General features: G+C 31.5%; 1 protein-coding gene across 5 annotated transcripts in view; it reads right to left on the bottom strand.

Moving 5' to 3' along the window:
• LOC124359192 (translation initiation factor IF-2) overlaps positions 1–25,906 on the bottom strand; it is a 102,651-nt gene extending 76,745 nt beyond the window's left edge. For 4 of the 5 annotated variants that reach the window (XM_046811732.1, XM_046811733.1, XM_046811729.1 and 1 more), the window contains exons 1-3: positions 25,809–25,906; positions 15,488–15,579; positions 10,685–10,870 (exon numbers count right to left, since the gene is read on the bottom strand). In XM_046811732.1, coding sequence (XP_046667688.1) covers positions 10,685–10,870; positions 15,488–15,568 — 267 coding nt within the window. In that variant the 5' untranslated portion in view covers positions 15,569–15,579; positions 25,809–25,906. Of the gene's footprint in view, positions 1–10,684; positions 10,871–15,487; positions 15,580–25,790 lie in introns of all 5 variants that reach the window. The other variant, XM_046811730.1, reaches the window with a different exon arrangement.
• Between the last annotated feature and the right edge of the window lie 258 nt (positions 25,907–26,164).

Here is a 26,164-nt window from a genome sequence, read left to right as displayed (position 1 = left end):
GTTATAAAAATTAATTTCAAATTCGATTTATCTTTTATTATGTTCATCAATAATTTAAATTAAATTACAATTAAATTTGTATTTATAAATTTGTCGGTTTTCTTTCATACTTCATTTAAAAAAAAAAAAAAAGTAAAGAATGTCTTATTTTACCAGGCGAAGTTAGGGCTAAGAAGCCCTCTCTAACACTTAACCTGGGGCATTAATTTAGTAATGCCTCACGTATTTTCTCGCCCAGTACGCAATCAGCAGTTTTTATGTCTATGACTTTTGACAGCTTCAGTTGCAGTATATCAACGTAGGTTTCCTAAACGTTACCAAATCAGCTGGATTTTTGTTAATCTTCGTGAGACTGGTTGTTCTCCTAGCGAAGGATTTCATCTGGTCGATGGCTTCAAAATGAAGATGACGTTGAAAGTATTCTTCAAGCAATTCAACGTAGTCCCACTACAAGTTCACGGAGATAATCTATGCAACTTAATATCCCCAAGGAGACAGGAGGAAATGAGAGCCTAGGTCTAGTAGTTCATCAAATTGAAGGTAGAGTACTATGAAATGAGTACTAATAAAATATGAGTACTAATACTAAGAAATTAGTAGAGTACTATGCCACAAATCCAACCTCAAAGGGTTAAAAAAATTATACTGGTTTAAAGTTTGAAACATTTGTAATGTAGATCCTGTTCTAGACGGTTTCATATTCTTGTGGTGAAAGTTAAACTTAGTAAATGAATACTGGACTTACGAAATCGTTTTTAAGGTTGATGTTAAAAACCCTATCACTTGAGGAGCTAAAACAATTTCATTTCTGCATGTCTGTTTACACGATAACTCGAAATCGAATTAACGTGTAGTCTTTAAATGTTACATAACGACGAGAAAACCACAAAATAAATAAATTAGTAAACAAACTGGATACGCCCAAATAGCATTCTAACATTGACACACGTAGTAACACATTTAGCCCAATATGGTGAGCCACAGACTTAAAATCGTGCATACAATCTCAGAGAAGCCTGTTAAGCGACTAATTATGTGGCATGTTGTGTACTCTTACCATAAAGTAATGTATTATATAATGTGTTACTCTATGCTCCTGCCATAAATTGAACGCTGAGTACCACTTACACTGCGGTGGTCGCCACCAAGCACCAGGGTGTAGAGTTCTAGAGTTACACAATTTAACTAATTGAACCAATTCCCTCATTAAAAAATCATACAGATAATAAACTATTACAGCAACTTCCAAGTTCAGAAGAGTGATATGTAAGCCGATGTTAATTAATGTCTAGAATAAATAAAAATTGTTCAGTATATTTAAGGCTGTGTGAGTGTGAAACAATAAACAGCAATAAATTAGAAGTAACATTTTTTAGTTTTTATGAAACTATAACAAAACTTTCTTTTGAAAAAGCATTGAATTTTTAAGTTCTAAAATATGATGAAAGAATTTATAGGGTATTTTTATTTAAGGAAATTATAAGTTCAGGTAAATAATTTTCGTTTGATTGAATTTTTTTATACCCTTAAAAAAATAAAACAACCCTTAAGATATAAATAAAAATACTATTTCTTGTAAGAAAACCTTTATGATTAATGGTTAAAGCATTTATTCAAAAAAAAAAAAAAAAAAAAAAAAACAGAATGGGTTTGTTTCAAATGCAAAGGTTTACAAAGCCATCCATACACATGCGCCGAAATTTTTTTATCCACACAAATTGTGGAGCTAATAATAAAACCGCCTTAAATTTGGTTTATTCAATATCTTTAGTGAATGGTACAAATTATAAATTAAATATCTACGAAATTATTCATATTTTAGAAAATACAGAACCCTACAATACTAAACTTTGCAACCAATGGAGCTAGTTTCAACTAAAAGTTTCAAAATAATAATGTAATTCGTTTACGAGATTGAACGTTAAAGCATAAAATAACATAGATCTTATAAATTCACATATTTTGATCAGATATTCATACGTCCTCAGAGATGAACCCTTAGACATGGTTGTGTTTTACGTGTTCGGATCTCTGCTAAACGACTCTAAATATTTCTCTGGGATGACGTTGTGCATATGATGTAGTTGGGTGTAGTTTCATGCATACTAAAGATAGTACCAGCGCTGATAGCTAGTCTTTCTAGATCTCTGTCTTTTCTCTTACATACTTTGTCAGTTCTTGCGGTTCTTAATGTATTATTCTGTCAGCTAAATAAGTTTTGATCTTAAGTCTTACATGTCACCACTTTCCTATATAGTAGTGTTATATATTTTGGCCTGCTGAGAGAGGAATCATGAAACCATTTTCTTAAAAAAACTATATTTTTGAAAATATCTCGGTTAGTTGTTTCCATTTTATTTGTTCCAAACCAATTTTATTTCAATCAAAACAAATATAAGTCTAAAATATTGACCAAGGGCACATATCCAATCAAAACTAAATTGCGCACAATTTAACAAGAAAGTTAGATTTTTTAGTTTTTTAGTGTCTGAATGTGATTATTTAAAAAGTTCTTTAGTTTTTACACTTGAGTCAGTTTGATTGACGATTAGAAACTTAGTGTGGAACTGACATTGAGGAATGTTCGATGATACTATAGATACAAATGTTTATCATTCGAAATATATACATCGGTTAACTACTTTTTTAAGTTAGGAATCCATTTTCTTGAAATTTATTTTGATTACAAAAGTAATTAAAACTACTTTTCAACTATTGTACAGTATTTTTTATGACATTAAGAGATAAAATATTTTCAAATTAGACCAATGCATAGAGTTTCAAATCTACCTGATACCCTCCAAAATTGAATTCTTGTGTGGAAATCGTTTAAAATATTAGCCTGTGTTGTATGTGATATAGTATTAACATGATAGTCATTGGTTGACCTCTTCACGCTTCTGCATAAAATAGCGTAAAAAGTTACCTTAACAGTATCTGATGTCACTGATTAGCATAAAAATCATAAGTTATCTGGAAAGAATCTGGAAGTAGATGTTCAATCTGGCTTAGGCATGGGAAACTGTGTATTTTTAATCTTAGTCATTAAATATACCATAGAATGAATTAAAAGGTCTCTGTAATCGAAGAGAAAGACCTTCCTTTCTAAGTGGGCACATATAAACTAACATGAACTTCCATACAAGTCTACTATTACATGCCATTTAGTTGGGTATATTTTCAAATTACAGTATACAGTATGATCTTTTATCTTATTCTATAATTCCAGTGTTTCAGGTTTGGAGAGTAGGAACAACTGTACAACTTTTCAAAATTAACTTTACGTTATAACAGTAAAACTAGTGAGCAGTGAGCAAGTGTGAAATCTCAGTGCACAACATTTTGTTATAACGATAATGAGTGATTCATAAGTTATTAAATTTCATTAGTTCAGTAATTTAAATAGCTAAAATTGTAAAAAAATTAAATTTGTTTTCATGTTCTGCTTACAGAGAGAAGTTTACAAACTATTGAGTACAATAATGTTGATGGGCAATTTTATGATAATTGGTTAAATAATTTCTGATATCGTATTAGTTTCTGTTTACACATTCGAGACCGTTTGGAAGGAACTCTCAGACAGCAAACCTGTTTTATATTTGCATCTAAAAGGAAACTTTCCATAGTACAGTAGGTCCAGAGATTTGATGATTATTATTTTATGGTCAATCATTGTTGGTGTCATGTCTGAGTCATTTTGTCTCATTTGAGTTCTGAAAAGCATGATCGAGTGTAGGATAGTTACTGGCTGAGCTTTAGCCAGAAGTCTATTATTCGTGAGGCTGGAAAAATTTCATTTCTGTCTGTCTGTCTATCTGTCTATATGCCCGCACAATATCTTGAAAATGACCGGACCAATAGACTTGAAATTAGTGACGTAAACTTAATGTGCGTACAAAACATCGTCTTGTTTAACTAATTTCCTGGGCCTGCCCCGGTCTATATCACAGCACAGCAATGTAATGGATTGTATAACAATCCCTGCTCACTATAATCATACAACCCATCAAGAACGTAGCCAGGAAAACATTTGGGAGGGGAGGTGGAGTCAAGACGAAATTGAGTGGCCACCCCTGAAATATTTAAATTTTTTAGTATTTCAATAGGTTGTATTGACGATTTATATTCATAATTGTAGAGCTACTGATTAATTAGGCTGTGTAGGATTAATAATTGAAATTGATTACACTTATGTAATAATGTAATTACAAAAAAGATGCTTATATTGTCAGAAAAAAAAACAGTAACATAGTATACTAATCCGCATTCAGAAATAATAATACGTAAAATAATGTTTGTAAAAGTAAAACTCTTCTTGACTTCTGAGCCATCGTATCTAGTTCTTGCTCTGAAGAAACTGATATTTTCCCGTAGTAGGCAGAAAGTAAGGCAAGTACAGTCAACCCATTTTGTACCTTAAGAAGTTATTTAACCGTTTCAATAATGAGAACGATCTTTCACTCGTATGTCAGTAATACTCAATAATTTTAACAATAGTAATCGTTTGCTAATGATGTAATTAAATATATTTAAAATTTGGGGGGTCCGGATCACTTGGACCCCCTTGCTGGGCTACGTCCTCTTCAATTCAACTCTCAATTAACCTTATAAAATTAGATAGACTGTTTGTTTTATACAGCATGTATAATTGAGATTAACGAGATTTGATTTGAAACTTTTATCAGTATTAAGAATTTACGATGACTAAAAAATCTATTTATGGTATATTACGTATTTGTAACGTCACGCTACGTCGTGATTACAATCTTATAACGCATATGCATAGAGTGTAACTAAATAATATTAAACGATAAATCTTATAACAATCCATAATTTTCAGCTTGATACACTTTTCAGCCAACTAAATAAAGAGTGAATCTTTGATTGTAAATGGCGTCTTACGTCGTGAACGATCAGTGCGTCCGAAATCAGGCGCGGTTCAGATCACGCAGCCCACTAAGTGAGCACTCCACGCGGGAGCGCTTCCTTAGAACCTGCGCTGCCTGGAATAAGCACCCCCGTAGGCTCTGACGTCAGGTCTGGGGGGAGGGTGCTTATTCAGCGCATGGATACCATAAAATTTATGCAAAAGACTGTGGATATATGCACGTAAGCTACCCATAGCTTTTTATTTTATTATTTTATTTTACCAGGATACTTTGAAAAGGAAATTCGCCCACTGGGTTGTCACGGACAGTCGGTACGGGTAATTTTGCAAAAGTTGAAAACGTCGAATTAAACGAGGCATGCGCCAACTGCGTCGTCACAGCCGTCAACGGCGTTCCGCACCTTCGGCATGTCCGATAGAAAGTCTGGAGCTACGAACTGCAGGACTGTCGGTAGGGCATTTTAAGCGCTCTACGCTGGAATATTTTAACAGTGTGAGAAGAGAAAACGTCAAGGAAGAAATTGGAGCTGCGATGAAACCATCAGGTTTGTTTTCATTTTCTTAATACATTAGAACGTCAATAATCTGTTCTAAGTTCGATTAGTCCCTTCTCTATATAATTCTGCTTCCAGCACCAATAATAGTTTTTCAAACTTGTCGTGAGTAATCCTGAAATACTCAAAAAACTTAAGGCCATCTTCCAAAGGTCTGGGAACAAAGTATGAAATTCCCCACAAATCAATTTTCTTCGTTAATGTTATGAATCCAAAACCTCCTTTTTCTTATTTTAACATTCTCCTCTTCTCGTATCTAAAACGCACTCACTAACGCAATTTCCTCCTCCACATCCATCTTTCAACAGATATACTCCCAAACTCATATTTCACACGTTTCATTTATTTGCGTATTCGCTGAATTACAATAAGTCAGTATTCTTGATCCCAGATATCTTGTCACTGTTCCATTCATATCCTTGTTTCCATATTTTTCTGTTTATTTTCGATAATATTTTAGTGAAAAAATAATTTTAAAGTATTCAGATAGATAACAACAAGGTAATTGCAAAAGTGTCATTCTGTTCCATCTTCTCTTGGATTACTTTGGTTCGTCTGACTTCCTTCATATTTCATGCTTTAGTAATTTGTAGTGTATTCGTGACCATGTCGGATTAGAATATCTAAATACGTGTATTAACTCTTAAATATTAGATACAGTACGACAAGATAATACATTGACAAAACAGAAGAAAAAGAAGAATCGATTTTTTTCATGACTATGTCAGATTTTTTGAGAATCAGCTTAAGAGCATTAAAGAGTATTGTATGCCACGATACTTATTCTCTTTAATAAAACTGTACACTCCTTCTGGAGATACGTGGTCTCTGATGGTTATAGACCGTACCACTACACACTCGCACACGCACACACACTACCACAGCTGTCCGCTGCAATCAGTCTTTCTACTTACCTTAGGTCGTCAAATGGTATCATGTCATATACTACAAAAACTACTTTTTAGTTTATTGAGATAATTTTATGAAACCTGCTATCTCAATAAAAAAAAGAAAATATCAGTCTAAAATCGGCAAAAGCGTGACATTTTAAAGTAGTGGAATGATTGCTTTAAAGATAGCGCCTCACATAAAGAATTAGCTTAATATTTCATAAAAGCATTGTAGTGAGAGTAATTTTCTTTATTTTGTTATGAAGATTATATATGGAATAAAATGAACTGCATACTATCCCGAAGTCCGGTGATATGATAGCTTTAATCCTTTAAGGGTCATCGCTCTCCGGACAGATTATAGAATTATCATTTTACCACTCCAAATTAGTTTTTCAGCTCGACAGTTATCAAGTTCATGTTAAAGAGATATATTTACTGTTTTCCGTACAGAGAACAGAGTATAGAATATCTTCCTTTTTTACTCCAAATTAGTCGTTCAGCTCAACAGTTATCAAGTTCATGTTAAAGAGATATATTTACTGTTTTCCGTACAGAGAACAGAGTATAGAATATCTTCCTTTTTTACTCCAAATTAGTCGTTCAGCTCAACAGTTATCAAGTTCATGTTAAAGAGATATATTTACTGTTTTCCGTACAGAGAACAGAGTATAGAATATCTTCCTTTTTTACTCCAAATTAGTCGTTCAGCTCAACAGTTATCAAGTTCATGTTAAAGAGATATATTTACTGTTTTCCGTACAGAGAACAGAGTATAGAATATCTTCCTTTTTTACTCCAAATTAGTCGTTCAGCTCAACAGTTATCAAGTTCATGTTAAAGAGATATATTTACTGTTTTCCGTACAGAGAACAGAGTATAGAATATCTTCCTTTTTTACTCCAAATTAGTCGTTCAGCTCAACAGTTATCAAGTTCATGTTAAAGAGATATATTTACTGTTTTCCGTACAGAGAACAGAGTATAGAATATCTTCCTTTTTTACTCCAAATTAGTCGTTCAGCTCAACAGTTATCAAGTTCATGTTAAAGAGATATATTTACTGTTTTCCGTACAGAGAACAGAGTATAGAATATCTTCCTTTTTTACTCCAAATTAGTCGTTCAGCTCAACAGTTATCAAGTTCATGTTAAAGAGATATATTTACTGTTTTCCGTACAGAGAACAGAGTATAGAATATCTTCCTTTTTTACTCCAAATTAGTCGTTCAGCTCAACAGTTATCAAGTTCATGTTAAAGAGATATATTTACTGTTTTCCGTACAGAGAACAGAGTATAGAATATCTTCCTTTTTTACTCCAAATTAGTCGTTCAGCTCAACAGTTATCAAGTTCATGTTAAAGAGATATATTTACTGTTTTCCGTACAGAGAACAGAGTATAGAATATCTTCCTTTTTTACTCCAAATTAGTCGTTCAGCACTACAGCTTTGACAACAGTACATGATAAAGAAATACGAGTTCGATTACCAATACTCGTATATCAATGATATGTCAATGAGTATTTGAGTTAGTTAGTGATAAGCTAAATAAAAAATCCAAATTCCAAGTTATTGTGATATTAACTTCTTTTTACCTACCTTTTTTACACAGTTTTCTGACAAAGATACTATATTTCATCCTGACAACTAAATATCAAAGCGATAAATTTGGTGGTTGTATTAACGCGAACAGGTAAGTAAAGATTGTTAAATCGGTTTTTGGGTGCGTTATTCATGTTTTTTCCAGAGTTTTACCTCTTTTAAAATATAATTTTGCTGAAGACCGATTAATTATATAAATATTTTGATCACTTCACGGGGAATCATAGGTGTATAATAGAACCGTTCGACAATTTTTAACTATGCCCAAATAAATATGGCCTAAATGGGAATGGTTCAATTGTGAGTATAAATGTAACAGGAGAGAGCCATATTTTTATGATGTATGACTAAATTAAAAGTAAGTTTTTAAATTAAATACAACTAAATCTAATTACTTACATTAATAAATTATGACTGAAGAATGTAATTTTTCTATAAAACATAGGCCCTTTCGTTTAGTCGCATTTTGTATATACCCTGTAAAACTATAATTCTCTTAATGTTCAGCGTTTTTTGGGTTTAATAATGAAATAGCCAATTTTTAATGGAATAAAAGATTGTTATATTTTTTCTATCTTCAGGAATGGTATTTAAAGATTTGTGGTTAATAAAAGTTGTAAGAAATTAGCCAGCCAATTTCCTTTTGCACCATCATAAATTTTGAATTTCTCTGAAAAAAAGATGGCACGTAAAGTTTTAGAAAGACATTTGTGAAATTAGCATATTATTTTGATTATATTTGTACTAAATATCTGGCTGAAAAATAATATAGAATATTGGAAACCAACATTACGGCAAAGCCATTTCTATGTTTTTTCCAAAAGCTTTCTTTTCCGTCAATGTTAAGATGTACTTCTCAGAAAAGTGTTTTCCTATAGACCTTGTCAGTTTATATTTAGCTACCCAACATCTTAATACATGTTTAGCTAGGCTACAAAACTTATTCTGGAAGTTTCTGTTTTAGAACTTACCATGAAAAGTATTCCTCTGCCTATGCTGCGACTCTCGCCTAATTAATTATACTTAGATATTATCATAGACCTTCGTACAGCAGACTGTTGGCGGAGATTGAACACAAAAACACTGAGTTCGTAATTTGTCATTTTCAAGGAATTCTAAAGTAACTGCAGCGACAGGCCTGCTTGTGTTGTGCTAAGATGACAATAAATAGTTGGCATGTGAACTTAGTGCAGAGTAAAAATAGCATGTGAGCTTAGCAGAAGTGTTAGAGTTAGAGAAGGTAAGAGAGAGGGATGTGCGCTTCAAAATGTTTCAAGACGTGTCAAAAGAAAGATTTATAGATAGGAATGTGGTGTCACAGCCATCTGTAACGGACAAATACATTAAACATTAAGATTATACTCGAATCAAAAATAAATATTAGTATCTTTCTGTTAATAAAACTTGACAAGAAACATTTTGAAGCTTAAAATAAACAAGACAAATAAAGTTGACCTCCACAACATTTTATTGTACTACTTTTACATAGAAATACAGTCTGGACTTTTACATTCAAGTACACAACATTCCTATGTATAAAAATGTCTTTTTACAGAATCTGAGTGTTAAATTATCATTATGTAAGATGAATGATTGTTCAGTTTGAGCTGTGGTAGTTGTGAGTAGATAGGTAAAATTAATTAAAGAAATATTTTAATTAAATTAACAATTTTTAAACTATTAGGAAAGGATTTATTGGGTATTATTAGCAAATAAGAATATATAAGTGTTTGTACGTTATAAGGGTTGCACATTGCAGGGTATGGTTAAATTTTGTATATCCAGTCATTTTATTGTAATATTGTTTTCATTCTATTAATTTATCACGTCTGATGAAAGATATTTTGAGTGATTTAAAAAAATCAAACTAGAAATCTTGTGTGTTGAGAGATGAATGCTGAACATGTTAATCCTGATTTATTTGAGAGAAAATTTATTTTCAATTCTTCATGAAACACACCACAACTGTTAGACGAATTTACATACTGAAAGCTCAAACTATCACAGCAACGCACTGGCTACAAGTAAAACTGCATATACAAACTCAAATGCTTCACATTACGTATACTGCTTGGAATAAATACAGATTAATTTTACTTAATTACCTACTGTTACAGTAAAATATTCAAAAATGAAGCGATGCAAATAACTCACTGACAGTACTAAAAATAAGCCTTAGATCTAATAGGAATAACATTGAAAATATCGGTATATCACATGCAGTGAAATTAGGAAAAATTATATAAAAAGCAACTAATGTAGTACAAATACAAAATGTAATAGAGTCACTATTTTCTATATCAGATTGTCATTTTCATATGTGACCGCATTACCTGGAACAACTCATTTGATACATTTGAACACAACCTTTATTTGTAAATGGTCCTACACTGTTTATATATACTTTATATACTTATAGTTTATATACTTAATTGTTGCGAAATAGATACAACTAATTTTCAAAGCCAAAGCACTTACACTTAAATAATGCTATAAATAAAGAATCCGATATAAGTATTCAACTCAAAAGTTTGAAGTTTTAATTGCCATTGAAAAAAAAACAATGCGTGGAATATATACTTATTTGAATTTTGCCTTATCTAACAGACCTACAGATAATGTGAACAAATCGTATCAAGAACAATACTACATAAATAAGCAAACAACCTATTAGATCTCAATAGAGTCGAGTGAGTGATCCAGGAGCGGGTGGTCGGACGTATCGCTCAGCCTAGAGTAATGCTTTTTACCTGGGACACGCTGCTCTCCGAGCTGCTGGACACAGAGCTGCTGACGATGGAGGTGGAGGACACCTTCTTGGACACAACGGTGGAGGAGGAGCTGAGGACGCTCTCTGAGACCATCTTGGAGGACTGTTCGGCCGAAAAGGAGCTCTCCTTGGACAGCACGTGTTTGTTGCCTATGTCCTTCTCCATCTGGTCGAAAGAAAGGATCAGAATGGTCAAGATCAAAGCAGAGATAGGATTAGAATGTATTCTGTCGGATTTTTTAGGACTAGGTACTTTAGGCGCTTAAGACAATTCTGAATTCAAACTGTTTGATAAATTCACTAATTAATGGAAAGTCGTATTTTAATTAGATAAGTACGCGTACATCTTCTTATACATTAGCAAAATATAAAATTAGTTTATTTTTATCGTAATTGTGTTGATTAGTTTTTTATACTGGACGCTAGACTACTACACTATCTAATTTTAAGTTGACCTACGTGAATGACAAACAGAGAAATGTATAACTAGCACCCTAAAAAATGTATAATTTCAACTGATATATAATTTGCATAAATTTTTCAAAATGTGAATAACCCGGAAAGATGCAACACAGTGAAATAAAGCTTATTGGAAAAATATAGTAATAGAAATTTATTATATATTTAAAATGTACAATACCCATACAGATGAATGTAAAAGATACATAATTTAATGATTACGAAGGAGTAAAATATATAGGAACATAAAATATTTAGAAAAATTAAAAGTGAATTAATTGAAACTATTATGAATACAGCTTAATATAATCATCTGAAAACCTAAAAATTAATTAGTCAGATAACTTGAATACTTTATAAAGTAGGCTATTTAATTGTACCGCTTAATGCCATTAAATTGAAATTTTCCTGTTGAAATGTAGCTTGGTAGCGTCGTGTTTACAATACAAAGCAAGCGTACAAAAGTATTGTAAATCCCCTCTACTGACCAATAGATCTGCTCTTCAAATAGCCGCGCCTGAAATATCCACAGCCTCGCCGCAGGCTGGGCGCTGCCCGGGGCGGACATTCGATATCAGTCCACTCGCACCATTGCAATACTTTCACTTTATCGTTGCCTCGATTGTAAAAACTTAATGTGTACATGGTACTAGTTTATTTCTCAATATCTCAACGATATGTCAACAGACGTACTTTTTACTCTGAAGATTTAAAAAGAACGTGGTAGTTGAAATAAATTCAGTTGGTAAATGCAGTCTTATCAGTTCTCCAAGAAAAATCAAAATGCGGATTTAGCTAGCCAGGAAATAGAATCCTACAACCTGCTCAAGAGTAATGATAACAAGCAATAATTAAAATGTACTTTTACTTAAGATTAAAACATCTAAAAGGGCAATGTCGTGATAATAGTGTATGTGTCTTGAAAGGAAACTGTTGAAAGGCGAGTGGTTAGCGCATCTGCTTATCTCTCTAGGGAAGCGGTTCGTAATGCCATTTGTCCATACTAACAAGTATTAATCGAAGCTTAGCGGAAGTAGCCTACTGTCACGGTATAGAGCTTCTGACCACAAATGAAATAATAGCTTTAAATCTAGTAATAAAAACTGACAACATTTCATCGCAACCTCGTATCATTTAGGAATATTGTTAGTGCAAGATTCAATTGCGGTGAAAAAGTCACCTTTTGTTAATTATGTTGTTGCCGTGTTGATCGAGCTTAGTGAAGCCCAATGTATTTTGTTAATGGTTTCGCTAACAATCATAGATGGTAAATAAATAATCTTACTATTTTTCAACGACACTTACTTGTAAATGATTGAAATTACCATAACTAGTATTTTATATGTGGAACAGATAACATCGTAAATGAAGATTCTTGGAACATTGGAAATATTTTAATTTAATACCACTAGTGAATTACAAAAAATATTCCAATAATTAATTTAATTTTGATAGGCCTTTCAGACTCAAGGATTCCATCGTTAGGCAACTTCACAAGTGAATAAATATTTACATTTTTCCAAACAAACTAGCACTTTTAGCACTATGTACAAAAATAACATGGTGAAGGATTTGTAGAAAAGATTAGCCAGTATAAAATATTTAAATTTAATTATTACATAATAATTTTCTTATTAATTGTGATGAGAGTAGAATTTAATTTTCAACAAGGTCCGTCTTCCTTATTAATAAGTTTTTCTTTTATTTAAGATTTATTTTTATGTAAAATGTTTCCCAAGCGTTGAAGTGTGTTGTGTTTGTAACTTCTTTCAACAATCTTAAAGTTTGTATCAAAGATGATGTGTCCAGATTCAATGCAGTGTTTCGCAATATCAGATTTTTCAGTGCATCCATATTTTATACGTGAAAAGTGTTCTTTGAATCGTGTCTTGATGTTCCTTTTTGTTTGGCAAATGTGCAATTTCTCACAGACGTTGCATTTAATTTTATAAATTCCTGATTTGTTTTTAAACGAGTTTTGTCTTTGGGATTTCCTAATATTTGTGATAATTTATTGCTTGTTTTGTGCGTGATAGATTTTTCTGTATGCTTTTTAAAAGTTTTCTGCCATTGATTTTAAATATTGCTTTGTGTTGTACAAATGAATTCCGGTTTGTTGTCTAGAAGGGGTAGTAATGTCGTTCTAAATTTTTTTTTTTTCTTTTCTTTTGGTTAATTTGTAAAGTATGTTGCCAATAAGTTGAGTGGTGTAACCGTTAAAAATATCAATATCTTTTATGTAGTTTAATTCTTTGTCATAGTTGTCAATAGAGAGTGGTGTATTTAAAAGTTTGTAAATAATCTAATTAAAACTAATTCTTTTTTGTTGAGGTAGGTGGCTAGAATCATTGAAAACAAATATATTTATAAGCGTCGGTTTCCTGTAAATATCAAATTCAAATTTTGTTTGGTTTATGATTACTAAAACATCTAAATATGTTATCTATTGTTTAGTTCATCTTCGTATGTACATTTAATTCTAGGGTAAAATGAGTTTAGGGTTGAGATAAAGTCTTGTAGGTTTTAATTTTTAATAAATATTGCAAAGACATCAACGTATCGTATCCACTTTCTTGGGAAATATTTTATTTTATTTTTAGCTGTAGTTTCGAAATAACTCATACACACATTTGCAATGAAAGAGATTTCCCATTGCTGTAATTGTTGTACTTCACTAGTGGTATTAAATCGTAAATGAAGTTTTAATAACGATATATATATATATATATATATATGTATATATATATATATATATATATATATATATATATATGTATATATATATATATATATATATATATATATATTGCAAAGAATATATTGCATTAGTTTAGGTTCACGGAACGTATTGTTATTTTACAATATTATCTTATCTAATATTCGCCTCCCCCGCAACAAGACGCTGTACCATAGTTCAAATTCATTTATGCTGAATCGCGGTAGGAAGTAGGCTCTTATTAACTAGACGCGGTGCGGGGACTTTGTTTGTTCAGTTGGACCGGCAATCAGCTGATCGGTCAGTGACGTATCGGGTGATGCGTTCCTCCCGGCTCGCTGGAGGATTCTGTTCGAGTCTTGAAGCCACGACGACAAGGTCCTGTTGAGAATCGCAGCTCTTCCTCTAACCCTATAGTGTGGGATTTAGAGTAATTCCATTTTTTATCGCGTGTAAATTTAATTCAAGTTTTTTAATTTTTCTTCAGTGCGTATTAAATCCCTATCAGCCTCCGTAATCTTCAAAGTAGTAAGTCCCGTACCAGCGTTTAGTTAATATCTTTGATTTTTTATACTGTTGTAATTAAAATTTCTAAAGTTTCCCATCTTTCAGAGTCTGAGAATTAATTACATTTTTTTTGAAGTATTGTGAATTAAATTTTGGTCATAAAGTTAATATCAAGTTTTGTGTTATATTGATTTTGAGTATTTTGAGAAGAGAACTTTTATTTTATTTTGTTAATTTAAACCATTTTTTGAGAAGTATAAATTTTTAGTTTCATTTTAATTTTAATTCATTTTTAATCAGACTCTTAATTAGATTTGTTCGATTGTGTGAAGTTTTGAAGAAAATCGAATCAAAAGTTTGTAAACTTTGTTAATTTTTTTGGTAAACTTGAATTTCGGAATAAACCAAGTATTTCCGAAAAGTTGTTTAATTTATAAAGTATTAGCTCCATATAAATTTAAAATATGTGCTATAAAAACGGTACAACGCCACAAACGCCTCAAATCTGCATGTCAACTGTTATACTTGTACTGAACTGAACGATTAATTTATTGTAATTAATATGTATTGTTTAATTGTTAACTAACTAAAATTACTGGAAACGTTGTTTAGTATATTGCCATGTTTGTCACATGCATTATTTATGGAATAAGCTTCATGTATCATTTATTTCAAAACATAAAATAATAAGTAGTATTTAGAGATTTTTTATAACATCACAACAGCTGTCGTAATATACTGTTGCAATAAATAGACTTGCATGTACTGAAAGTCCAGTTCGAAAATGTTTGCCATATACTTCAGGCTTAGCTCTGTTGATTAGTTAGCATGTTAACATACCGTGTTCGTACCAGGATTCGAATTCGAACCCCTGTTGTGATAACCTGTAACATTATTCAGCTGCGGGGATGACAAAATTACCAACTCATTTTCTATACAAATCCTCTACTTTTCTTTGCTATTGATTCTCCCCACTGTGTTTACAACTGAAGACCGTATTGCTAGCTATTGTAATTGTAAGCTTCATAAAGACTGTGGTCAACAGTACAGTAGATATACTTATGTAACTAATGTACGGCTAGCGCCGAGTTGATCACTGACCACGGACGATGAGGACTCGGAGCTGGAGGTCTGCTCTCTGGAGACGATGTTGCCCCCGGCGCCTGAGATCGACACTTCCATCTTGTCTGTTACTAGAACATCGTACCATCAGTTACATGTTAATCAGACCAAGTGAAATCTACTATAGACAATCTTACATGACTACTGTTTGGTGATATTTAGTGCTATTATTATTTATAGAATGAAGACGACTCGTTAAGGACTCGTAATGACCCCGATTAATTTTTTCATTGAAAAAGGCATTGCTGATTTTGTACCCAGCGACAATCTACGGTTATTTAAATTCGTCTGCTATGTAACAGCCAATTACCAGTTGGATATAATAAAAAATAAAGAAAACGGCCTAACTGGTTCAAATGATTTTTTATCAATCGATGAATAGTAATTTAGAGTACAATCACAGATATGGTGCTCCTGCCCAGAAATCAACAGTTAAGAACACTTAGTATCTAATAATATAGTTATTTAATTCAAATAAGATAAAACAATGCAAAAGGAAAACTATACAACTATTTTACAATTAATTATTTAAAGATTTTTTACATTATTACCAGAGTAAGCAACTAGGCCCATTTTAGGTTTGATTTAGTACAAGTTTATTTATTTGTCGTAATATTATAATAAAGCCCACATTGTGACTGTCATTAAATAGGCTTAACAACATTTATTTTCATACTTTCTTTGATAAGAAAATAAGTCATGATAGAAAATAAAATCATAAGTTCTGCATGATTTATGCTAACTAATGTTCCTATGTCTACTGTTATTTATTGTTACAACTAGGGGTTTTTTTAAATTGAGTTATATTCTGCATAGAACAACTCAAAAAATGTAGTGATGCCCAGAAAAAGATTTAAAGTTATTTAATATTGACGGTAAATTAATTACACAGATTCCATAATTCACTCAATAAGTTTTACATCAATTATAAAAATAAAAAAAATGTTTTGTTTCAATCTGCTTCGTTAAATAATAACAATAAATGTATAAATCACTGTTTTTTGTTTTCTTATGTGTTTTAGGAATTGTTTACAAATTATTTTTATAAGGTATTAATTTTAAATAATAACAAATATGCATTATTTCATTGCTTTTGTTCAGTTAGATAATGTAATTACCTTTTTAAGAGCAACTCAAAATTGAATAAATCTAATTTTGTACCCAAATGATTGTACTATAATAAGGTTGTATAATACGGGATTGTGGACATTTGCCATCGTTATATGTTACAAAATGTATGACACAACGTTTAGATGATTGGAATCTATACTCTTTGTCAGGTGCAGGAGATATTTAAAAAGTACAAAAATAAAGAACAGAAAGAAAAAAAGGAGAGAAAAAACTTCTGTGCAGTGAGAAGCGCCTGGGAAGCTTTGGGTGTGTTTGAATCCTTTCCCCCCTCCTTTTATTCTCTTTCTTCTTTTTTTGTACGTATTAATCCCTAGCCTAATTGTCGAGGAGTTTAGATTCTGTTCCTCGAAAAGTTGTGTTATACCTTTTGTAACATATAACGAAGGCAAATGTCCAAAATCCTGTTATCCTTTAAAACGTTCTATCGTCAATAACGAACTTTAAACAAAGAATGTATGATACAATCGACATTAATAAAACAGAAAATAAGTTTTGAAACATTTATATTTTCGAGTATAGATACGAAAATATAATAATGCTCCGTGTTTAGTTTGGTTTCTATCACTTTTACAAGACACAATGTAAAATATATGAAAGCGAATGTAGGTTAAAGAATGGACAGTGAGAAGAAGCTCCACCAACATGGCTGCCATTGTCACTCCTGGCTTTAGTAGTGGTGGGTGGTTTGTGCTATTGTCTGGATTCGCCGACCCGATTTGTGAGACTTGCCAGGCTACTGGACGTCAGTCTCTATACGTGTACTGCTCAGTTCGGCAAGCAAACATCATCCTCTACGGTGGAGCATTTATAAGTTACGATTGATTTTTCCTAAAAGATTTACTCTGTATTTTCGGAAAAGAATATCTTATGATTAAACCAAGGTGCTGAAGTAATTTTATAATTCATGCTAACAGAAATAGTTTAAAATAACGCTTATGAGAATAGTTATTGCTGGCCACAATACTAGGAAGATTTCATTTTGTTGTTTATGATATACAAACAAGCTTGATAATCAGATTGGCAGTGAATCACCTGGCCCGTGACAAAGTTCTCATCTACAAGTGTACACCAAACAAATCCTTCCCGTATCCCAGGTTTATATTTACTCCAGGATGGTTGTTCTAATTTTGGATAAAATCCATGAAATGAATTGTGGACCCGGTTTTTGGACCATATACTCTCACTCTTATGTTTGAAAAGTGTTCAGAAACTATCCTCATTTATCGTTTAGTTTTAATAACACCCGTGCCAATTTTGAAGTAAATCCATTCTATCATAAATGTAGTGAATTTGAATACTAACCTACCTTGACCCGAGTTATAGTCCTGTCAAGGGCTTTTCTCTGTGTATTCCATTTACTTTAAGAACAAATTTGAGCGTGCGACGTATTTTAAAAACATCTTCCTTGAGTTCCTTGACAGTAATCGTGATAATATATAATCTTAGGTACATAATTAATTAATAACATAAAGGCAGCGTTATGAGTAGGTTAAAATGTAACTACTATAAAGAAATATTATTTCAAAGAATTACACGCTTATTGAATTAACTACAAAGCTAAATCTTCATATATATATATATATATATATATATATATATATATATATATATATATTAAACCAAACAACAGATATAGAATTTTTTGTTTTTTTTTTGTTTTTTTTTATAAGACGTTTTGTAAAATTATACGAAACTTTTTTTCAAATTTTCGTTCAGGACAGACCAAAATCTGCAATTATAATTTTAGCCTAAATAATAATCAGTACCTATGTAATTCTTTTAAGCAGTTATCGTATTAATTAGTACAAACCTATTTAAAACTGTGCAGTATTGAAAACAACTTAATAGTAATAATTACTTGCCTCAGAATAATACAAGCTAATATATTTTTGTTAAAACAAGTGGTCAACAAGCGTTACGCACAAGAGTGTTTAAACAAAAGGTGTCGGCTTTCAGACATTGATGTTTCAATATGAAAATCGACCCTTAAATTTAAATAAAAACTGCAGCTATTACTTTTTTAAACGAATAAAGTTTACAATACTAATTTCATACTCGGTGCCAAAACTGAATATTTAATATTTATTTCAAATGATAATGCATTAAAATGCTTTAGTTATAATATATTTATCCACTAATTAAAATAGTTTTGCAATACTAAATAAATAGATAATAATTTTACTATTAAGTTAAATAAAAATTATAGATTTTCTTTAGATAAATAGCTTCGTGGTAGATACGATTATATATTAATGCCACTCACATGAAAAGGAACAATGTAAGAAAAGGTTATACAGCATGTGTAACCTGACGGTTGATAAGTCTGAGACAGCAATCGTAACTCGCCGTTGACCAAAACACTAATAATTACATTGTCATCATAACCTCAACCATATTTTAATGGTGGGAATATAAATACTACACTGGTTCGTTAAATATTTAAAAATAGAGTTAATTACCTTATTGTATCTATTTACTACCAACTCATGTAAAACATCTATCATATAACAGGATATCAATATCTGTTAATTATCGGCAACGTCATATATCGTGTGATAAAGGTAAAGTATTATCAGCCATGTGTGTATTCTATAATATGCATGTTTTATCTAACATGTTCTACATAGTGACTTTAGCTTCAGAATTTAAGAATTATTCCATATGTATAGCCATTTAAGTAAAGTTGCGCAACAGAAAAATTATGTTGAGTTAAAAACTTTTAAGATGAGAGTTTAAAGTAATAATTTGCGATCAATAGTTTAGATGTTAAATAAGAAAACATATTACCTAAGATTTGCTTGACAGATTACTCTTTGAAAAAGAGGGTATGCAGTTCATCATGAATACTACAATGACTATTACAGAATGGAGGCAAATGAACAGTAATATTATATATTTAAATAATCTGACGAGCCCATCGAAAACAGTTATTGAATTGGCGTAAATTATAACATTTATGTACAGTATATTTAACATTTATAGGAAAGTAATGCTTAACAAATAGTAGTTTTAGAATAAGCTCTCGGATCATTAAAAATAAATTTCATTTGAGAGAGAAAAAAACTGTTACAATTAAATGTTGTAAATCCCGACAAGAAGTAAGGCTGTCTTACCAACGAATACAACAAACTAATTTCATAATATTTGTTAATATGTTTTATAACAAAATGATATGATTTAAACCAAATTTGTTTGCAAATTTGTTGTTTGCCGACTTTCTCGTTGCCATAAAAGTTTAATCTTAACTTACGACTCCAAAATCAATACTGTACAGTCTTTTTCTTGGACCAAGATGAAGGAATCTGTGCCACAAGTCACAAGTCTCTTGGGTTTCCATAAAGAGTTATGACACGGACAGGTAGACAGATAGGCGGACAGACATGACCCGATTTTAAGAAGCCCCTGTTGACTTAAATAACTGTAAATTATTTATATTGTATCGGTAAGACTATATCACACATTGTTGAGTGAAAGTAACAATAAAAGATCAAAGAAAAAAACTATTTTTTTACAAGTGAAACAAGTTGACATTTATAACAAGTCCATTAGTCGACACCGAAGTGCAAAGTGTCAGAGAAAAGTGAACTTCAGTCACGGTCAAAAATACCCCACAGCTATCAGACAGACAGACAGGTGTTAAATAGATCAGGTGCGACGACCGCGGCACCCAGCAGGCTTGCCAACTCACGCCACGCCGCCTTGCCGGTAGCATTATGGTCGTCAATTGTATACGGACAGCCCGCAGCATATTGTTAGCTATATTTATAAACTGCAACACTTTAGAAAATGGCAATATTGTTGAAAATGGACGTAAATCATCCAAACTAGACACAACTTGCATTAATATTCAATAATCGATGAGCAGAAATATATAGAATTATATTTTTGAAGTATACATAAAATTACTAGTGTCTTCTCACATATTTACCAAAAGGAGAGCCAGGGATCAATTTAGGAAACATTGACATTTTTTTATTTGCTTGTTTTCTCATACACATATCTTCACGGCTACTTTAGTTCCTAAGTTGTTAGTTTCTGAATACTGGTTTTTAAAATTACAGGTTTTTTAGTTATATCTAGGAGGAATACTTAAATTCGCCACATTTCTGTTTTTGTTATAATGTACTGTTGCAGATTTTGAGTCAGGTTTCCTTATTGCTGTTGGCACCACCGTTGCATTAATAGCACTGTGCTTTGCTTTTTGTTTTCAGCAACTGAAATGTGTTGTTCAAAATAACTTATTGTGTTTTTAAAACCTAAATACTAAGTTGTTGAGTTTTTTAAGTGACATTTTAGATTTATTTAATTAAAAATTCCTAGGATTACATTAAAAATGTATAAAAACTGTATGCCTGTTTTTTTCGGTGTGCTAAGATATAAAAAACAAAGAATCAAGTTATTCTTACGTTGAGGTTAGTGAACAAAGTGTACCAAAGCCTATGATTAAGTCACCTGTAAAGAAAGAAAGCTCATCAAAGAAAAGGGTAGGATGTATGTTGCATACGTTTGATTTATTAACTTTTGAATATGAACATAAAGACATAAATGACCAAGTGAATTTACAAAACATAGAAGCTTTGGTAAGGAAGATCACTGTGTGTTCACGCTTTCAAAATTCTAAATGTTTTCGAGTAATAAGAAAGTACTGAGTTCAGTAAATATGATTTGATATTATTGTAAATATATTGGTAAAAGTAAAATTTATCCAAAACAAAACCCGAAGTGAACGTCAGGTTAGCTTATTCAGTTCAATGCGTTGAAAAAGGTGAACAAGCTGAAAGAAAAGTGTGTGCTTTGAACAACATGTATCAGTTTTCAGAATTTAGAAGCTATAATTTCAATTATTACTAAGGGTGCTAAGCAAGTATTACAGGATCTAAGGAAGGGCTTCAAAATAATCATATTTGACACATATGCTGGCAAATTTTCTGGTAGTAGTGGGGGATTAGAAGTCAAATGAGCTGTCGACATTTTCGGAAAATTAGGAAGTAACGTATGGCATTAGGTATAAGAACTAGATATTTTTTCCGGACATTTGAAATCATTCAGTGATGCAAAACACCATTAATACTACGTTTCGAGATCTGCAATATGATCTATTCGTCAGGTAAATAACTAACCTAACAAATAATTACAAACTAGGTTAAAATAAACAAACCATACCAGAGCGTTGTGACACGCGTAAGTCAGGAATCACAACTACCATGTTGTGTCAACTTCACTAACTAAAACATGCACTTAGTAACTAAATAGTGCAATAAATGCAATTAATAGAGATCGGAATGCAGATCTCGAAACGTAATGTTACTACTTTTTTTTTTTTTTGTATCACTAAACGATTGCAAATGTCCGAAAAAACCATGTTTTCTTCACAATTCTTCCATCGTTAAAAACAAACTTCAAAAAAAGGCATAAGAACCACTTGGGTTATGGAGATAGCACCAAAGTGCAGGCCTCCTTCAACGGTATCTGCGTGGTAGGATTCAAAATTCGTGTTAATCAGTAAACAATATAATTTGGCCGAGGATACCTAAGTCGACAATTGCGTTGAAGATTACCTTGGAATTGGGTGTTTCTGATGCCCATAGCCTCATTTAACAAAGGGAACATTATCAAGTGTGATATAGCCAAGTTTATAATATCTACAGAAAGTGACTGTGTCAAGGTCCTAAGTGTATTAAAAATGCAGAGAAGATTTACAAGAATATGAGAAAAGGTGCTAAAACAGGCGGTTTTGGCCAAGAGAAAATTAGAGGATGAACTTGAAGGAGACAGAGGACCCAGCTAAACCTTCATATGCCCCTCACTACTATTGAGGATAGTTTTCAAGTTTATATAATGAGGTGTTGAATGTAATCGAATGAAACTCAGAAAATTTTGATTTTTTCCCACTAAAGGTAGGCTACATTATTTTTATAAAACCGGCACAAGATATTTCAGTTCTGTTATTTTTCTTGTACATCTATCTAACTTTAATATGAAATGTCTATGAATTTACTCATACAATTTTTTATGATTTATAAATTGTACTTTTTGAAATTTTTATTTTCTTTTTTAACCAAACTCAAATTATTATGATTTTGGCATTTAAAAGTTGTATGCTTATTTTTAAAAGAGATATATAAATAAAAAAACAAAAAGTGTTTTTAACTATTTTATTTATTAGCTCAGAAAATGTATCTCATAGAATTAGAATTTAAGATGGTGGAGATAGGGACCCCTGACCTCCATTTTAAATGTTTTATTTTAATCTGAAAATGTTATTTGTAGCCTACTCATGAAGATATATAAAATTTACTGGATATTCACTCGGACATGGATTTAACATTTTAGGCTTTACGTAGCACTTAATTTTACTGAACAAAGTCGATAGACAAAATACCGAACGAAAAGCATACTCTGCTTTAATCGAGAGCGTTTTTATTGTTTTTAGTTGTTTTATTTTTTTGTGCGTATGTTTTTTACTGAGATGCGTTTTATTTTCAAATATGCATATGAAACTCAAGTTCTGTAATCGTGTTTGAAACTTTACGATTTGGCCGTTTTCGGTCTTTGTTTTTGGTAAGGTTTGGAAAACCACTATCTTATATTTTCCTTTCTAGGCCAAATTTGTATAATTTAATTTTATACGCATTAAAACACGGATGATAATAATAATAACATGGAAAACCTTTAAGTATTTCGGCGTTTTAAGTCATGAGGTGAAATAAAAAAAATAGTATAGTTCGTCCGTTTGCGCTGAGTATGTGGCCATCAAGACAGTTATTGTGAAATGAGACTGTAAATCTCACGCGTTCTACAACCTACTACCATATCTACGGTACTAATTTGTATTATGGTATTTCCAGTTCAATCTATCGCTATGTTGGAGGGATGATTTTATTTAAATTCATCAACTAGTGTCGTATGAGTAAGGGTACTATAATATATGTATACATAAAATAAGGTACCAAGTAATAGGCTTCGATGAGATTGCATATAACATTTTAAAACATTTATTTCTCGAGATGCCTTGCGGACAGACAAATAGGCAAATAATCAAACAGAAAAGACATTTTTACATTCCCCAAACTCCATGGTTGGGCTTGCACCCTCATAGCACTCATTCTTGTCTATGTAGAAATAAAGTCTTATGTAAATTTTTAAGGTTTACTAATGAACAGGGTTAAAAAGAGTACTAAAACACAAGAGTACGCTTCAATTAAATCTTGTCATTGACATTTATAATTTAATTTCCACTCTATAACTTTTTATTTTTACTCCATGAACGAAAATGCCACGTGTAAAAAATCATATAATTGTGTTTGTGTTTTGTGTGTGTGTGTGTGTGTGTGTGTGTGTGTGTGTGTGTGTGTTTTCTCGTTGCTATAAAGATTACTCATAAGACCAAATATTCACTAACGCTCAGACAAACTCCATGGGTTAACATCGAAACCAGTGTTGGAAATTTTGAAAAGAAGCTTGAGTCAAATTGTAAGTCGAGTATGTACAATTTGGAAATATCATGCGGACAGATATAAATGAAATCTTTCCAACCTCTAGAGTGATAGGGCATTTGCCACTAAGTGTAAACTATGAGAAAGCTACTAACATAAAGGTTTGATAGGGTTACACTTTAGCTTAAAACACTCAGTAATTCAGAAAACGAAAGAAATTGTTTTTATAATAAACAAAAAAGTCAATAATAGTTATGGACGATAGTCGACCTGTTAAAATTGACCAATAATAACAAAGCTTATCGTAGTTACTTTTTTCATTTTTCTGTATGAAATACAGTCATAACATTAATTAAATCAATTAATTAATAGTTAATAAATTATTTACAATACTAATTTTGAAACTTTGCTCCCTCTTTAGATACCGAAATATCTACTTTGGTGTTTAATGGAGCTGGCAAGTTTCGTAACATATATACTCATTATCCTAACAAAGAAATGTTAATGATTGAATCAAGAGATCTAAATAGTAGTTCGAATGTAGACATAAATTAGGACCAAAGATTAATGGATTGTCTGGCACGGTAACAACCAAGCCTCAGAAGATTGGCAACAAACATTTCTATTTACAAAGCCTCTTTAAGAGGCACTTAAAGGATTATCGCTGTAGAACACTAAATTGCTTCTTAAAATTAAAAATATAATTATTGACATCTAGAATAATGTTTTTTTACATTTACAAGAATGTACTATTTAAGTATTATGGCCTTGCTTGAAAAAATGCCACATTAAATATTTTTTAGAAAATGATAAATTAGTCATTTATATTTGAAATTAGTATGTATTACTTTTAAAGTACATATATACATGCCTGTACATGTATATAGAAATAACCACGTAGCCCTTTCTCTGGGATGTTAATAAAATAACGATTTTGTTTCACGGAAAATCCATTGTCTTGAAACATAAACGGTTCTTAAATATTTCTTATCTTTATTTCTACGATTAACTAGAATCTTTTTAATAATTGAATAGCGTTAAATGGTTACATTCAAAATTGCGCTAAATTATTGGAGGTAATAGTACTATTTCAAAATATTGATTCGTTTGAAAATTTCAGGTATGTATCTGTTTTATTTTTAGACGATCCAAATATCAAATTGATAGATTAAACGCCCTAATTTAATTAACTAACAATGTGTTTATTTAAATGTCTCCCAAACGCTTTAAACATACAGTTTAAAAGTCTGGCAATTAAACAATTTAGATACAAATGACGTGAAAATGATAAGTATTTGGGTGTTTATTGATTACATGAAAGTACCAACAAAATCAACCTTCAAGAAATAAGCACTTCAATTAAATTTTTACGGAAGCTACGTTTACACATTAAATCACAATTGTTTAATAAAATATTACAGCATACCACAATACGATACACTACACTACTTTTATATTTTCAGGCATTTCCGAAAAAAAAAATTGTAACATTGAAAATGTTGGGCAATTCTTTATAGTTGGTTATTTATAAGAGTAGAAAAATTTGTGTTGATCGCGTCATATTATATTATTAATATTTATAAGGCTTTGTTTGTGTATTTTTTGGTAATATTATTAGATTCTCACTTAAAGAACCACAGTTCGTATAACATAAAAGTGAAGAAGAGAGAATTGTACTTGTATTGTAATGCACATTAAATGTATGAATACACTACCCGTATTAGCGTACTCACATGCGGCGTTGCTGGCGGTGTCAAGGTGTTCTGCGGGTTACGCTGCCGGCGTCTGGAACAATTTTGGAGGGGAGATCTCGGAATAGCCCTGGCTCCCTCGCACATCTCTCTCCATTGTTCATATCATCTACAATTTATATTGTAGCTGGGCTTGGGTCCATTAATTTGCTATCAGTTCCTGTTTTAGGATACCAGAGACGCCTAATCTTGTTTCAGTCGGGGTTTAGGAATTTGCTGCTCAGGATAAGAATTGACTGTAGTCAACGATCTTGAGTCTTACCCAATAGGTATTTATTTGTTTGTTTATGTTTTTGCTTTGTAAACAATTAATAAAAATTCTCTTTTATTTTCTTTTT

This window comes from Homalodisca vitripennis, chromosome 4 (assembly GCF_021130785.1).
Source record: "Homalodisca vitripennis isolate AUS2020 chromosome 4, UT_GWSS_2.1, whole genome shotgun sequence".
In the NCBI taxonomy this organism is placed as follows: domain Eukaryota; kingdom Metazoa; phylum Arthropoda; class Insecta; order Hemiptera; family Cicadellidae; genus Homalodisca; species Homalodisca vitripennis.
The sequence above is the reverse complement of the archived record's forward strand: the minus strand, read 5'-3'. Positions and strand labels throughout refer to the sequence as shown.